This window comes from Oncorhynchus mykiss, chromosome 6, assembly GCF_013265735.2.
Source record: "Oncorhynchus mykiss isolate Arlee chromosome 6, USDA_OmykA_1.1, whole genome shotgun sequence".
Classification (NCBI taxonomy): domain Eukaryota; kingdom Metazoa; phylum Chordata; class Actinopteri; order Salmoniformes; family Salmonidae; genus Oncorhynchus; species Oncorhynchus mykiss.
This window is the reverse complement of record NC_048570.1, coordinates 3,992,524-4,009,861: the sequence shown is the minus strand read 5'-3', so window position 1 is coordinate 4,009,861 and position 17,338 is coordinate 3,992,524. Positions and strand designations below refer to the sequence as shown.

At 43.6% G+C, this 17,338-nt stretch overlaps 1 protein-coding gene across 1 annotated transcript in view; it reads right to left on the bottom strand.

Annotated features, from left to right (window-relative positions):
• Window positions 1-13,729, bottom strand: part of LOC110525164 (probable isoprenylcysteine alpha-carbonyl methylesterase ICME) — a 36,762-nt gene extending 23,033 nt beyond the window's left edge. Inside the window, exons 1-2 of the mRNA XM_036979227.1 lie at window positions 13,368-13,729; window positions 2,104-2,239 (exon numbers count right to left, since the gene is read on the bottom strand). Coding sequence (XP_036835122.1) covers window positions 2,104-2,105 — 2 coding nt within the window. The 5' untranslated portion in view covers window positions 2,106-2,239; window positions 13,368-13,729. The remainder of the gene's footprint in view (window positions 1-2,103; window positions 2,240-13,367) is intronic.
• Between the last annotated feature and the right edge of the window lie 3,609 nt (window positions 13,730-17,338).

Sequence of the window (17,338 nt, the reverse complement as noted above, 5' to 3'; positions counted from 1 at the left end):
ACAACCACATATCACAGTGTATTCATCTGAAGATAGCTAGCTGAGACAAACACATATCACAGTGTATTCATCTGAAGACAGCTAGCTGAGACAAACACATATCACAGTGTATTCATCTGAAGATAGCTAGCTGAGACAAACACATATCACAGTGTATTCATCTGAAGATAGCTAGCTGAGACAAACACATATCACAGTGTATTCATCTGAAGACAGCTAGCTGAGACAACCACATATCACAGTGTATTCATCTGAAGATAGCTAGCTGAGACAAACACATATCACAGTGTATTCATCTGAAGACAGCTAGCTGAGACAAACACATATCACAGTGTATTCATCTGAAGATAGCTAGCTGAGACAAACACATATCACAGTGCCTTCATCTGAAGACAGCTAGCTGAGACAACCACATATCACAGTGTATTCATCTGAAGATAGCTAGCTGAGACAAACACATATCACAGTGTATTCATCTGAAGACAGCTAGCTGAGACAAACACATATCACAGTGTATTCATCTGAAGATAGCTAGCTGAGACAAACACATATCACAGTGTATTCATCTGAAGATAGCTAGCTGAGACAAACACATATCACAGTGTATTCATCTGAAGATAGCTAACTGAGACAAACACATATCACAGTGTATTCATCTGAAGACAGCTAGCTGAGACAAACACATATCACAGTGTATTCATCTGAAGATAGCTAGCTGAGACAAACACATATCACAGTGTATTCATCTGAAGATAGCTAACTGAGACAAACACATATCACAGTGTATTCATCTGAAGATAGCTAACTGAGACAACCACATATCACAGTGTATTCATCTGAAGATAGCTAACTGAGACAAACACACATCACAGTGTATTCATCTGAAGACAGCTAGCTGAGACAACCACATATCACAGTGTATTCATCTGAAGACAGCTAGCTGAGACAAACACATATCACAGTGTATTCATCTGAAGACAGCTAGCTGAGACAAACACATATCACAGTGTATTCATCTGAAGATAGCTAGCTGAGACAAACACATATCACAGTGTATTCATCTGAAGATAGCTAACTGAGACAAACACATATCACAGTGTATTCATCTGAAGACAGCTAGCTGAGACAAACACATATCACAGTGTATTCATCTGAAGATAGCTAACTGAGACAAACACATATCACAGTGTATTTATCTGAAGATAGCTAACTGAGACAAACACATATCACAGTGTATTCATCTGAAGATAGCTAGCTGAGACAAACACATATCACAGTGTATTCATCTGAAGATAGCTAGCTGAGACAAACACATATCACAGTGTATTCATCTGAAGACAGCTAGCTGAGCCAAACACATATCACAGTGTATTCATCTGAAGATAGCTAGCTGAGACAAACACATATCACAGTGTATTCATCTGAAGATAGCTAGCTGAGACAAACACATATCACAGTGTATTCATCTGAAGATAGCTAACTGAGACAAACACATATCACAGTGTATTTATCTGAAGATAGCTAACTGAGACAAACACATATCACAGTGTATTCATCTGAAGATAGCTAGCTGAGACAAACACATATCACAGTGTATTCATCTGAAGATAGCTAGCTGAGACAAACACATATCACAGTGTATTCATCTGAAGACAGCTAGCTGAGCCAAACACATATCACAGTGTATTCATCTGAAGATAGCTAGCTGAGACAAACACATATCACAGTGTATTCATCTGAAGATAGCTAGCTGAGACAAACACATATCACAGTGTATTCATCTGAAGATAGCTAGCTGAGACAAACACATATCACAGTGTATTCATCTGAAGATAGCTACTGAGACAAACACAGTCAAATATAAAGTATACAGACATTTCATTCCAGCTAAACAATGGATATATAGCGTTTTGCACAACAACAACAACAAAAACATTTTCAAACACAACTAAAATCTATGAATAAAAGAATCTGAGAACAGTAATATGTTACACACACGAAGGTACCCATAAGCAAAAAAAAAATGTTTTTTTATTTTTTTAAATGTGAAAAATAGGGTTTGAAAATAAACTCTTCAATGTTATTTTTGAGTATGCTACCCACATGTTTACTGATCCAAATTGAAGAGATGTATCTCTGAAACTGGTTCTGGAACTGGTTCTGGTTCTAGAATTGGTTCTGGAACTGGTTCTGGTTCTAGAATTGGTTCTGGAACTGGTTCTGGTTCTAGAACTGGTGCCTAGATGAGAAAAGGGAAGATGGACAGAACATGTTAGTTACACCATTAGACCTAAATCATCCGTAGCTGATCAAAACAACAAAAGGTCCAGATCTAGGATCATAACTAGTTCATTATTTGACGCAGGTGTGTCGGTGCCCAGGGTGGAACATAAACATGCACCTCAAGCTCTCCAGGACTGAGGTTGTAGACCCCTGGCTGCTCCAATAAGCTGAGGCAGACTGGTAAACATGCACCTCAAGCTCTCCAGGACTGAGGTTGAAGACCCCTGGCTGCTCCAATAAGCTGAGGCAGACTGGTAAACATGCACCTCAAGCTCTCCAGGACTGAGGTTGAAGACCCCTGGCTGCTCCAATAAGCTGAGGCAGACTGGTAAACATGCACCTCAAGCTCTCCAGGACTGAGGTTGAAGACCCCTGGCTGCTCCAATAAGCTGAGGCAGACTGGTAAACATGCACCTCAAGCTCTCCAGGACTGAGGTTGAAGACCCCTGGCTGCTCCAATAAGCTGAGGCAGACTGGTAAACATGCACCTCAAGCTCTCCAGGACTGAGGTTGAAGACCCCTGGCTGCTCCAATAAGCTGAGGCAGACTGGTAAACATGCACCTCAAGCTCTCCAGGACTGAGGTTGAAGACCCCTGGCTGCTCCAATAAGCTGAGGCAGACTGGTAAGTTTCCTGTTCAAACATTCTACCATGCAATTAGTTCTGACAGTGCAAAATTCCATGTTCCATTCCCCTTATGATAGGTTATCTGTAGGCTAGATCTGGGTCAAGGTGCCCTGGACCAGAGCTTGCCTATCTTCAGATTGTCATAGCAACTAAATACAAAGAAAGAAAAGGTCCACGCTGCGATGCTTTTTTTTTGTTGCATTGACAGTTGCTTAAACATACTGTCCATTTTTGTAATACTTCCTACACATGGCTTTGGCAACCATGGCAACCATCCATTCAAGCCAATAAAGTTTATATGCTGAATACGGTATTTTAATGCAACATAATACCATAGTGCTGACCAGGTGCTGAGTACTGACACTGGACCAGGACTTACCATGTGCTGAGTGCTGAAGCTAGACCAGGCATTACCATGTGCTGAGTGCTGAAGCTAGACCAGGCATTACCATGTGCTGAGTGCTGAAGCTAGACCAGGCATTACCATGTGCTGAGTGCTGAAGCTAGACCAGGCATTACCATGTGCTGAGTGCTGAAGCTAGACCAGGCATTACCATGTGCTGAGTGCCTAAGCTAGACCAGGCATTACCATGTGCTGAGTGCTGAAGATAGACCAGGCATTACCATGTGCTGAGTGCCTAAGCTAGACCAGGCATTACCATGTGCTGAGTGCTGAAGCTAGACCAGGCATTACCATGTGCTGAGTGCCTAAGCTAGACCAGGCATTACCATGTGCTGAGTGCCTAAGCTAGACCAGGCATTACCATGTGCTGAGTGCCTAAGCTAGACCAGGCATTACCATGTGCTGAGTGCCTAAGCTAGACCAGGCATTACCATGTGCTGAGTGCCTAAGCTAGACCAGGCATTACCATGTGCTGAGTGCTGAAGCTAGACCAGGCATTACCATGTGCTGAGTGCTGAAGCTAGACCAGGCATTACCATGTGCTGAGTGCTGAAGCTAGACCAGGCATTACCATGTGCTGAGTGCTGAAGCTAGACCAGGCATTACCATGTGCTGAGTCATGCTAGACCAGACATTACCATGTGCTGAGTGCTGAAGCTAGACCAGGCATTACCATGTGCTGAGTGCTGAAGCTAGACCATGCATTACCATGTGCTGAGTACTGAACCTAGACCAGGCATTACCATGTGCTGAGTACTGAAGCTAGACCAGGCATTACCATGTGCTGAGTGCTGAAGCTAGACCAGGCATTACCATGTGCTGAGTGCTGAAGCTAGACCAGGCATTACCATGTGCTGAGTGCCTAAGCTAGACCAGGCATTACCATGTGCTGAGTGCTGAAGCTAGACCAGGCATTACCATGTGCTGAGTGCCTAAGCTAGACCAGGCATTACCATGTGCTGAGTGCTGAAGATAGACCAGGCATTACCATGTGCTGAGTGCCTAAGCTAGACCAGGCATTACCATGTGCTGAGTGCCTAAGCTAGACCAGGCATTACCATGTGCTGAGTGCTGAAGCTAGACCAGGCATTACCATGTGCTGAGTGCTGAAGCTAGACCAGGCATTACCATGTGCTGAGTACTGAAGCTAGACCAGGCATTCTAGCAAAATGCATGCACACTGTACATCGATTTTTCTATTGTGACTGTATGTTTGTTTATCCCACGTGTAACTCTGTGTTGTTGTTTTTGTCGAACTGCTTTGCTTTATCTTGGCCAGGTCGCAGTTGTAAATGAGAACTTGTTCTCAACTGGCCTACCTGGTTAAATAAAGGTGTTCTCAACTAGCCTACCTGGTTAAATAAAGGTGTTCTCAACTAGCCTACCTGGTTAAATAAAGGTGTTCTCAACTAGCCTACCTGGTTAAATAAAGGTGAAATAAAATAAAAAATTAAATAGCGCACAGAATTAAAAAGGTATTGTCAGATATTATTCATCCAAATCAGACAAGTGTTTTTACATGGACGATACATTGGAGATAATATAAGACAACTACTGGAAACAATGGAACACTATGAAAAATCTGGGAAACCAGGCCTGGTTTTCATAGCATACTTTGAAAAGGCTTTTGTAAAGTACGACCAGAATATACATATAAATATTTATATATAAATAATATATAATATAAATAATATATATATATAAATGCCTGGAATATTTCAATTTTGGAGAATCTCTTATAAAATTGGTTGTAGTTATGTATAGTAACCCTTTGTGTAAAATAGTAAATAAAGGCTACTTTTACGAAAGTATTAAACTGTCAAGAGGCGTAAAACAAGGTTGTCCACTATCGGCATAACTATTTATTATGGCCATCGAAATGTTATCTATTAAAATCAGATCCAACAATAATATCAAGGGGTTAGAAATCCAGGTCTTAAAAACAAAAGGTGTCATTGTGCATTGATTGATTCATGTTTTATAAACTAGTAATAATAATAATAATAATAATAATAAATAATAAAAAATAAAAATAACAATAATAATAATAATAATAATAATAATAAAAAATCAAATAAATAATAATAATAATAATAGTAATAATAATAATAATAATAATAATAATACTAATAATAATAATAATAATATTAACAATAATAATAATAACAATAATAATAATCTAGACACTTTTTCTAACCTCTCTGGATTATATCCAAATTACTTATTGGATTATTCTTACTTAATAATTACTTATTTATTTACTTATTACTTATTTATTACTAAAATCTACAACTTTTACATTACTGTGTAGTCAACCAATAAAATAGTCTGACGATGATGTGGACATGCTCAGTATACATATCCCAAAAATAAATAAATGATTTTTCACTACAATACATTTTTATATAAAGTTAGCAAATATAGATACGATTTTGCTACCTTGGAAAGGGAAATATTTGTTGAAAAATCACCCTGATTAACTCTTTAGTCATATCCCAGTTTACCCTGATTAACTCTTTAGTCATATCCCAGTTTACCCTGATTAACTCTTTAGTCATATCCCAGTTTACCCTGATGAACTCTTTAGTCATATCCCAGTTTACCCTGATTAACTCTTTAGTCAGATCCCAGTTTACCCTGATTAATTCTTTAGTCAGATCCCAGTTTACCCTGATTAATTCTTTAGTCAGATCCCAGTTTACCCTGATTAATTCTTTAGTCAGATCCCAGTTTACCCTGATTAACTCTTTAGTCATATCCCAGTTTACCTATTGTCTTATGGTCTTGCCTACACCTAGCGACCTGTTTTTTTTTATTATATGAGCAAATAATATTACATTTTATTTTGAACGGCAAGACAGACTAAATTAAAGGGGCGTATTTATATAATGAATATGAATTCGGAGGGCAGAAATTATTAAATATTAAAGCATTAGACCTCTCACTAAATTAATCAGTCACACAAAAGTTATACTTAAATCCGAACTGGTTCTCTAGCAGATTAGTAAAAATGTCTCATTCCATGTTCAAGAATGGCTTTTTTCACTTTATTCAGATTACAACCTCTCACTTTCGGTTATTTGAAAATGAAATAATCTCTAAAATATCGCTGGAGAGGGTAGTGTGTACGGCCCAGTATATCACTGGGGCCAAGCTTCCTTCCTTCCACAACCTATTTACTAGGCGGTGTCAGAGGAAGGCCCAAAAAATTGACCAAGACTCTCTTATACCACACAACAAGCGGTACCGGAGCGCCAAATCTAGGTCCAAAAGGCTGCTTGTGTTACGGTGCGTGAATGAGGACCCAAAAACGAATTAACGTAAACAGAGCTTCTTTAATAACAAAACATAGGTAGGCTCAGATGGACCGGCAGATTCCGACAGGACAGGACAAGGTTGCAGCAAACATGACGATAGTCTGGTTCAGGCATGAATAACACAAACAAGAATCCGACAAAGACAGAAACAAAAACAGAGAGAGATATAGAGGACTAATCAGAGGGAAAAAGGGAACAGGTGGGAAAAGGGGTGACGAGGTAGTTAGGAGGAGACAAGGAACAGCTGGGGGAAAGAGGGGGAGAAAAGGTAACCTAATAACGACCAGCAGAGGGAGACAGGGTGAAGGGAAAGGACAGAAACAAGACACAACATGACAATACATGACAGTACCCCCCCACTCACCGAGCGCCTCCTGGCGCACTCGAGGAGGAAACCTGGCGGCAACGGAGGAAATCATCGATCAGCGCACGGTCCAGCACGTCCCGAGAGGGAACCCAACTCCTCTCCTCAGGACCGTACCCCTCCCAATCTACTAGGTACTGATGACCACGGCCCCGAGGACGCATGTCCAAAATCCTACGGACCCTGTAGATGGGTGCGCCCTCGACAAGGATGGGGGGGGGGGAGGGAAGACGAGCGGGGGCGCGAAGAACGGGCTTGACACAGGAGACATGGAAGACCGGGTGGACGCGACGAAGATATCGCGGAAGAAGAAGTCGCACTGCGACAGGATTAATGATCCGAGAAATACGGAACGGACCAATGAACCGCGGGGTCAACTTGCGAGAAGCGGTCTTAAGGGGAAGGTTCTGAGTGGAGAGCCAAACTCTCTGACCGCGACAATATCTAGGACTCTTAGTTCTACGCTTATTAGCAGCTCTCACAGTCTGCGCCCTATAACGGCAAAGTGCAGACCTGACCCTCTTCCAGGTGCGCTCGCAACGTTGGACAAAAGCCTGAGCGGAGGGGACGCTGGACTCGGCGAACTGAGATGAGAACAGCGGAGGCTGGTACCCGAGGCTACTCTGAAAAGGAGATAGCCCGGTCGCAGACGAAGGAAGCGAGTTGTGGGCGTATTCTGCCCAGGGGAGCTGTTCTGACCAAGACGCAGGGTTGCGAAAAGAAAGACTGCGTAAGATGCGACCAATAGTCTGATTGGCCCGTTCTGCTTGACCGTTAGACTGGGGGTGAAAGCCGGAAGAGAGACTGACGGAAGCCCCAATCAAACGGCAAAACTCCCTCCAAAATTGAGACGGACCTCTGTCCGAAACGACGTCTGACGGAAGGCCATGAATTCTGAAAACATTCTCGATGATGATTTGTGCCGTCTCTTTAGCAGAAGGAAGCTTAGCAAGGGGAATAAAATGAGCCGCCTTAGAGAACCTGTCGACAACCGTAAGAATAACAGTCTTCCCCGCTGACGAAGGCAGTCCGGTGACAAAATCTAAGGCGATGTGAGACCACGGTCGAGAGGGAATGGGAAGCGGCCTGAGACGGCCGGCAGGAGGGGAGTTACCGGACTTAGTCTGCGCGCAGACCGAACAAGCAGCCACGAAGCGACGCGTGTCATGCTCCCGGGTGGGCCACCAAAAACGCTGCCGAATGGAAGCAAGCGTACCCCGAACGCCAGGGTGGCCGGCTAACTTGGCAGAGTGAGCCCACTGAAGAACGGCCAGACAAGTAGGAACGGGAACGAAAAGAAGGTTCCTAGGACAAGCGCGCGGCGACGGAGTTTGAGTGAGTGCTTGCTTTACCTGCCTCTCAATTCCCCAGACAGTCAACCCGACAACACGCCCCTCAGGGAGAATCCCCTCGGGGTCAGTGGAGGCTACTGAAGAACTGAAGAGACGAGATAAAGCATCAGGCTTGGTGTTCTTAGAGCCCGGACGATAAGAAATCACGAACTCGAAACGAGCGAAAAACAGCGCCCAGCGCGCCTGACGCGCATTAAGTCGTTTGGCAGAACGGATGTACTCAAGGTTCCTATGGTCAGTCCAAACGACAAAAGGAACGGTCGCCCCCTCCAACCACTGTCGCCATTCGCCTAGGGCTAAGCGGATGGCGAGCAGTTCGCGGTTTCCCACATCATAGTTACGTTCCGACGGCGACAGGCAATGAGAAAAATACGCGCAAGGGTGGACCTTGTCGTCAGAGAGGGAGCGCTGAGAAAGAATGGCTCCCACGCCCACCTCTGACGCGTCAACCTCGACAACGAACTGTCTAGTGACGTCAGGTGTAACAAGGATAGGTGCGGATGTAAAACGATTCTTGAGGAGATCAAAAGCTCCCTGGGCGGAAACGGACCACTTAAAGCACGTCTTGACAGAAGTAAGGGCTGTGAGAGGAGCTGCCACCTGACCGAAATTACGGATGAAACGACGATAGAAGTTCGCGAAGCCGAGAAAGCGCTGCAGCTCGACGCGTGACTTAGGGACGGGCCAATCAATGACAGCTTGGACCTTAGCGGGATCCATCTTAATGCCTTCAGCGGAAATAACAGAACCGAGAAATGTGACGGAGGAGGCATGAAAAGAGCACTTCTCAGCCTTCACAAAAAGACAATTCTCTAAAAGGCGCTGGAGGACACGTCGAACGTGCTGAACATGAATCTGGAGTGACGGTGAAAAAATCAGGATATCGTCAAGGTAAACGAAAACAAAGATGTTCAGCATGTCTCTCAGGACATCATTGACTAATGCCTGAAAGACAGCTGGAGCGTTAGCGAGGCCGAAAGGAAGAACCCGGTATTCAAAGTGCCCTAACGGAGTGTTAAACGCCGTCTTCCACTCGTCCCCCTCCCTGATGCGCACGAGATGGTAAGCGTTACGAAGGTCCAACTTAGTGAAAAACCTGGCTCCCTGCAGGATCTCGAAGGTTGAAGACATAAGAGGAAGCGGATAACGATTCTTCACTGTTATGTCATTCAGCCCTCGATAATCTATGCAGGGGCGCAGGGACCCGTCCTTCTTCTTAACAAAAAAAACCCCGCTCCGGCGGGAGAGGAGGAGGGGACTATGGTACCGGCGGCAAGAGCTACAGACAAATAATCTTCGAGAGCCTTACGTTCGGGAGCCGACAGAGAGTATAGTCTACCCCGGGGGGGAGTGGTTCCCGGAAGGAGATCAATACTACAATCATACGACCGGTGTGGAGGAAGAGAGGTGGCCCTGGACCGACTGAACACCGTGCGCAGATCGTGATATTCCTCCGGCACCCCTGTCAAATCACCAGGCTCCTCCTGTGAAGAAGAGACAGAGGAAACAGGAGGGATAGCAGACATTAAACATTTCACATGACAAGAGACGTTCCAGGAGAGGATAGAATTACTAGACCAATTAATGGAAGGATTATGACAAACTAGCCAGGGATGGCCCAAAACAACAGGTGTAAAAGGTGAACGAAAAATTAAAAAAGAAATGGTTTCGCTATGATTACCAGAAACAGTGAGGGTTAAAGGTAGCGTCTCACGCTGAATCCTGGGGAGAGGACTACCATCCAGGGCGAACAAGGCCGTGGACTCCCTTAACTGTCTGAGAGGAATGTCATGTTCCCGAGCCCAGGTCTCGTCCATAAAACAGCCCTCCGCCCCAGAGTCTATTAAGGCACTGCAGGAAGCTGACGAACCGGTCCAGCGTAGATGGACCGACAAGGTAGTGCAGGATCTTGAAGGAGAGACAGGAGTAGTAGCGCTCACCAGTAGCCCTCCGCTTACTGATGAGCTCTGGCTTTTACTGGACATGAAGTGACAAAATGACCAGCAGAACCGCAATAGAGACAGAGGCGGTTGGTGATTCTCCGTTCCCTCTCCTTAGTCGAGATGCGGATACCTCCCAGCTGCATAGGCTCAGCACCCGAGCCGGCAGAGGAAGATGGTAGTGATGCGGAGAGGGGGGCAACGGAGAACGCGAGCTCCTTTCCACGAGCTCGGTGACGAAGATCAACCCGTCGCTCAATGCGAATAGCGAGTTCAATCAAGGAATCCACGCTGGAAGGAACCTCCCGGGAGAGAATCTCATCCTTTACCTCTGCGCGGAGACCCTCCAGAAAACGAGCGAGCAAAGCCGGCTCGTTCCAGCCACTGGAGGCAGCAAGAGTGCGAAACTCAATAGAGTAGTCTGTTATGGATCGATTACCTTGACATAGGGAAGACAGGGCCCTGGAAGCCTCCTCCCCAAAAACAGATCGATCAAAAACCTGTATCATCTCCTCCTTAAAGTCCTGATACTGGTTAGTACACTCAGCCCTTGCCTCCCAGATTGCCGTGCCCCACTCACGAGCCCGTCCAGTAAGGAGAGATATGACGTAGGCGACACGAGCAGTGCTCCTGGAGTAAGTGTTGGGCTGGAGAGAAAACACAATATCACACTGGGTGAGGAACGAGCGGCATTCAGTGGGCTCCCCAGAGTAACACGGCGGGTTATTGATTCTGGGCTCCGGAGATTCGAAAGCCCTGGAAGTGGCCGGTGGATCGAGGCGGAGATGGTGAACCTGTTCTGTGAGGTTGGAGACTTGGGTGGCCAGGGTCTCAACGGCATGTCGAGCAGCAGACAATTCCTGCTCGTGTCTGCCTAGCATCGCTCCCTGGATCTCGACGGCTGAGTGGAGAGGATCCGAAGTCGCTGGGTCCATTCTTGGTCGGATTCTTCTGTTACGGTGCGTGAATGAGGACCCAAAAGCGAATTAACGTAAACAGAGCTTCTTTAATAACAAAACATAGGTAGGCTCAGATGGACCGGCAGATTCCGACAGGACAGGACAAGGTTGCAGCAAACATGACGATAGTCTGGTTCAGGCATGAATAACACAAACAAGAATCCGACAAAGACAGAAACAAAAACAGAGAGAGATATAGAGGACTAATCAGAGGGAAAAAGGGAACAGGTGGGAAAAGGGGTGACGAGGTAGTTAGGAGGAGACAAGGAACAGCTGGGGGAAAGAGGGGGAGAAAAGGTAACCTAATAACGACCAGCAGAGGGAGACAGGGTGAAGGGAAAGGACAGAAACAAGACACAACATGACAATACATGACAGCTTGACAGCTTCTACCCCCCCCCCCCCCCTTTGTTTTTACACTGCTGCTACTCTCTGTTTATTATCTATGCATAGTGACTTTACCCCTACCTTCATGTAAAAATGACCTCGACTAACCTGTACCCCCGCACATTAACTTGGTACCGGTACCCCCTGTATATACAGTTCAAGTCAGAATTTTTCCTCCAAACTTGACGATGGTCATTATGGCCAAAAAGTTACATTTTTGTTTCATCAGACCAGAGGATATTTCTCCAAAAAGTACGATCTTTGTCACCATGTGCAGTTGCAAAGCGTAGTCTGGCTTTTTTTTATGGCGGTTTTGGAGCAGTGGCTTCTTCCTTGCTGAGTGGCCTTTCAGGTTATGTCGATATAGGACTCGTTTTACTGTGGATATAGATACTTTTGTACCTGTTTCCTCAAGCATCTTCACAAGGTCCTTTGCTGTTGTTCTGGGATTGAATTGCACTTTTCGCACCAAAGTACGTTCATCTCTAGGAGACAGAACGCGTCTCCTTCCTGAGCGGTATGACAGCTGCGTGGTCCCATGGTGTTTATACTTGCGTACTATTGTTTGTACAGATGAACGTGGTACCTTCAGGCATTTGGAAATTGCTCTCAAGGATGAACCAGACTTGTGGAGGTCTACAATTTATTTTCTGAGGACTTGGCTGATTTCTTTTGATTTCCCCATGATGTCAAGCAAAGAGGCACTGAGTTTGAAGGTAGGCCTTGAAATACAGCCACAGGTACACCTCCAATTGACTCAAATGATGTCAATTAGCCTATCAGAAGCTTCTAAAGCCATGACATCATTTTCTGGAATTTTCCAAGCTGTTTAAAGCCAGTCAGTTTAGTGTATGTAAACTTCTGACCCACTGGAATTGTGATCCAGTGAATTATAAATGAAATAACCTGTCTGTAAACAATTGTTTGAAAAATGACTTGTGTCATGCACAAAGTAGATGTCCTAACCGACTTACCAAAACTATAGTTTGTTAACAAGAAATTTGTGGAGTGCTTGAAAAATTTGTTTTAATGACTCCAACCTAACACGGAACCCAAACCGGCTGCGCGCCTGCGCCATCGTGTATACATTTATTTTCACCCCCTACACCAAACGCAATCACCGCACGCAGGTTAAAATATCAAAACAAACTGAACCAACGACAATTTGGGGACAGGTCGAAAAGCATGGTTAAGGGCTTGTAAGTAAGCATTTCACAGTCAGGTCTACCTACACCTGTTGTATTCGGGGTGTGTTGTGACACGAAGTTTGATTTGATTTGAAAATAGATGGGAGGAGGGGTTGAGGGTAGCTGAAGGATGGGAGTAAAAACAAAACAAAATATAACTAATGTAAAATAGATTGTGTCCGTAAAACGTATATTGTATGTATAAGCTGGAAGTAGAAAGCTAAGTATTGTTGTTCATTAGTTTACCCCAATTAGGAAAGGGCCGGTAGCGTTTGTGGAAAATAAAGGAAAATATATTTTAAAAAGATGTGTGTGATATATACATATATATATATATATAGAAATGTGTATTTTACATGTATATGTGTGTACGTATGTATGAATGTGTCATGTTTTGAAAAATATATGGAGGATTGGAAATGATGCAGACAATTACTTTGATGGAAGCTACAATCTATCTACAATTTTAAAGATGATCTACAGGAGATGTAAAACATACAGAAGCACCTGTTATATCGGATTTTTTTGCATCTCTAGAAACGACTTACCGTTTAGACGGGGTAGGCTACAATGTTTCTTCGTAAACCTATTCCTGCAGGAATTAAAGGTTTGGTGGTTGTATGTAAAATGCTCAAAGATAATAAAATATTTTCGGTCTAAATCCCGAATGAAATGTCAGCTATGAAAGCATCCAGGCTCCGGAAAATGGTCCCAAATATGTCGCAATTAAAGTCGTATACTTTAAAAGTTCCTATACTTGCTATGTCGTGATCTTAAGTATTATCTTGTCGTTCCAGGTTTTGGAAAGGTACGTCTTGTTCGAACATAAAAAAAATGCCGATTTTACAACAACAGGATGGCGGTATTGAGATATCCGAGGCTGCCCTAAAGTAGGAACATCGAACCGGGTCTACTGTACACCACATTCTTCTTTTCCATTGGTTTATTTCTTAGAAGGCGGGACTACTGGTTACCGTGCATTGATGTTTGATTGGCTATGTGAGTTATCATTCTGCACACTGTTTTCTTTTTTCTTAAAAAAATATATATATTTATAGGTCAATATTCTCATCTACAATACATCATCGATTTATGAATATTTGGATAGGTCTTGAATAATTATAAAAAGTATGAAGAATATGAATAGAATATGTTTACAGAACAGCTGATATTCAGCCAATGAAAACAAGCAGAATATACGTTTTTTGGGGGATGGACATTGGGACTGGACTTTCAAGTTTTACTGTCACGTGCACAAGTACAGTGAACTGCCTTTCTTGCATGCTCTTGTAACGGATGTGAAACGGCTAGCTTAGTTAGCGGTGGTGCGGCGCTAAATAGCGTTTCAATCGGTGACGTCACTTGCTCTGAGACCTTGAAGTAGTTGTTCCCCGTTTGCTCTGCAAGGGCTGCGTTTTTTTGTGGAGCGTTGGGTAATGATGCTTCGTGGTTGTCAGTTGTCATGATGATCTGTGACTGCCAAATCGAGGTGAAGGTAAGAATCTCTGCATTAACACTCACCAGGGTCATGATGATCTGTGACTGCTGAATCGAGGTGAAGGTAAGAATCTCTGCATTAACACTCACCAGGGTCATGATGATCTGTGACTGCCGAATCGAGGTGAAGGTAAGAATCTCTGCATTAACACTCACAAGGGTCATGATGATTTGTGACTGCCGAATCGAGGTGAAGGTAAGAATCTCTGCATCAACACTCACCAGGGTCATGATGATCTGTGACTGCTGAATCGAGGTGGAGGTAAGAATCTCTGCATTAACACTCACCAGGGTCATGATGATCTGTGACTGCTGAATCGAGGTGGAGGTAAGAATCTCTGCATTAACACTCACCAGGGTCATGATGATCTGTGACTGCTGAATCGAGGTGAAGGTAAGAATCTCTGCATTAACTACTTAATGTACCGCTACATTTAGTAATTATTAAATTGGCAAAATTGGTACATTTGTTGAAATTTACAATTCTGGGGCCTCCTGAGTGGCACAGTGGTCTAAGGCGCTGCATTGCAGTGCTAGCTGTGCCACTAGAGATTCTGGGTTCAAGCCAAGGCTCTGTCGCAGCCGGCCGCGCCTGGGAGGCCCATGGGGCAGCGCACAATTGGCCCAGCGTCGTCCGGGTTAGGTAGGGTTTGGCCGGCAGGGATGTCCTTGTCTCATCGCGCACTAGCGACTCCTGTGGCGGGCCGGGCGCAGTGCATGCTGACACTGTAGCCAGGTGTACAGTGTTTCCTCCGATACATTGATGCTTCCGGGTGTGCTTTGTGTCAAGAAGCAGTGCGGCTTGGCTTGGTTGGGTTGTGTTTCGGAGGACGCATGGCTCTCAACCTTCACCTCTCCCGAGTCCGTACGCGAGTTGCAGCGGTGAGACAAAACTATAACTACTACCAATTGGATACCATGAAAAAAATGATATACAATTCTGTGAACTATCTTGGCCAATTTTACACAATCCCTGTTATCTTGCTAACTAACTCATGGTTAGCTAGTTAGCAGCATTAGCATGGCTAGACGCCGTATATTTGTCTGGTCATTTAAATGCATGAGAAATTCATAAAAACGAGTTTAGCTTTCATAAACCAACAGTCTAGCTAGCTAACTTAACTAGCTAGCTAACTTAACTAGCTTGCTAACTTAACTAGCTTGCTAACTTAACTAGCTAGCTAACGTATATGGTGAAGCTAGCGTTCTTGATAATATTTGTGTCTGAAGAGTGGGTGGTGTACTGTTTCAATGTGCTTGGTGTTGTGGTCACGACAGTCAGAGATATATAGTTAAGCAAACTTTACTAGGTTGTCAACCAGCACATTAATAAACTAAGTAATAACAGGGTTTCCGTTTCCTGTGTAACATCAATATCGCTACATCTACTACTTGACTTGTAGCTATCTGTATTATTTTTTATATTTAACAGTTAGCTAGCTAGACTGTTGCAAGCCAGTTTAAGAACAAATTCTTACTTACAATGACGGCCTAGGAAAAGTAAGTTAACTGCCTCGTTCAGGGGCAGAACAACAGATTTTTACATTGTCAGCTCGGGGATTCGATCTAGCAACCTTTCAGTTACTGGTCCAACGATCTAACCACTAAGGCTACCTGGATTTTTGAGATACTTGAGAGATGGACTGATTAGCATCTCTTGAGTCAGCAGTATGTTTACTCTACTGCAGGAAGACATCGATCTGTTTGCCGTTACCCTCTGGACAACAGATCATTAGTATAGCTATTATAATGACAAAGTGAAAACATATTTTTTTAGAAATTTTAGCAAAGTTATTGAAAATTAAATACAGAAATGTTTGATTTTCATAAGTATTCACACCCCTGAGTCAATGTTAGAAACAACTTGTGGCAGCAATTAGAGCTGTAAGTCATTCTGGGTAAATCTGTAAGAAATTTGCACACCTTGATTGTACAATATTAGAAACGCTGTGTTTTGTCTTACCCTGGAGTGACATTTCGATAACCATCCATCTCTGACAAGGTGACTTTTATCAATACATTTGGATATATTTACACTCAGATTCGAAAAAAATGCCAATTAGCATCAGCGTAGACATCATGCAAAACTACAAATCCCAGCATGCTCCTGCACCTCATCTCTAGCTGACATCTTTGCTAACAGGTATTGTATCAATTTAAAACTCGCAATAGACAGTTCGCAGAATTGTCCATTTAAAGAAATGTTGCCATTTTATTAATTACTACATTATTACATTACATTTAGCTAACATTATGTAACAGTATAACTTTAGTCCGTCCCCTCGCCGATACCCGGGCTCGAACCAGGGACCCTCTGCACACATCAACAACTGACAACCACGAAGCATCATTACCCAACGCTCCACAAAAAAACGCAGCCCTTGCAGAGCAAACGGGGAACCACTACTTCAAGGTCTCAGAGCGAGTGAAGTCACCGATTGAAACACTATTAGCGCGCTCCACCGCTGACTAGCTAGCCATTTCACATCCGTTACAATTACATAGATAATCCAGAGCACAGGCAGCTGGTGGAACTTTAATTGGGGAGGATGGGTTTTATAGTAATGTTTGATTCCATTCACTCCATTCCAGCCATTATTGTGAGCGGTCCTCCCCTCAGCAGCCCCCTGTGACCCAGAGATTTGTTTTTACCTTTGCCTCGATTTGGCAGTATCTTCCAGATCATCATGGCATTTGTAGTTCTTTATGATAGCCACATTAGCAGCTAATTAGCATAAAAATACAGGAAAATATATTGATAAAAGTGTCCTTGTCTTAGAGAGATTTACACGGTTTTCAATACATCACACCAGGGTGAGCCTACACAAAACACAGCCATTATTGTATGAGTTTCTAAAGTCCCCTACAGGGGGAATAAACAATGGAGGAAAAACGATTGGAGCATTTCCCTGTTTGACCGCTAGATTATATATAGAATATTATTGTACATTTAGTTATATATATATATATTATACCAAGGACATTTACCAATTTACCAAGTACATTTAGTTATATATATATA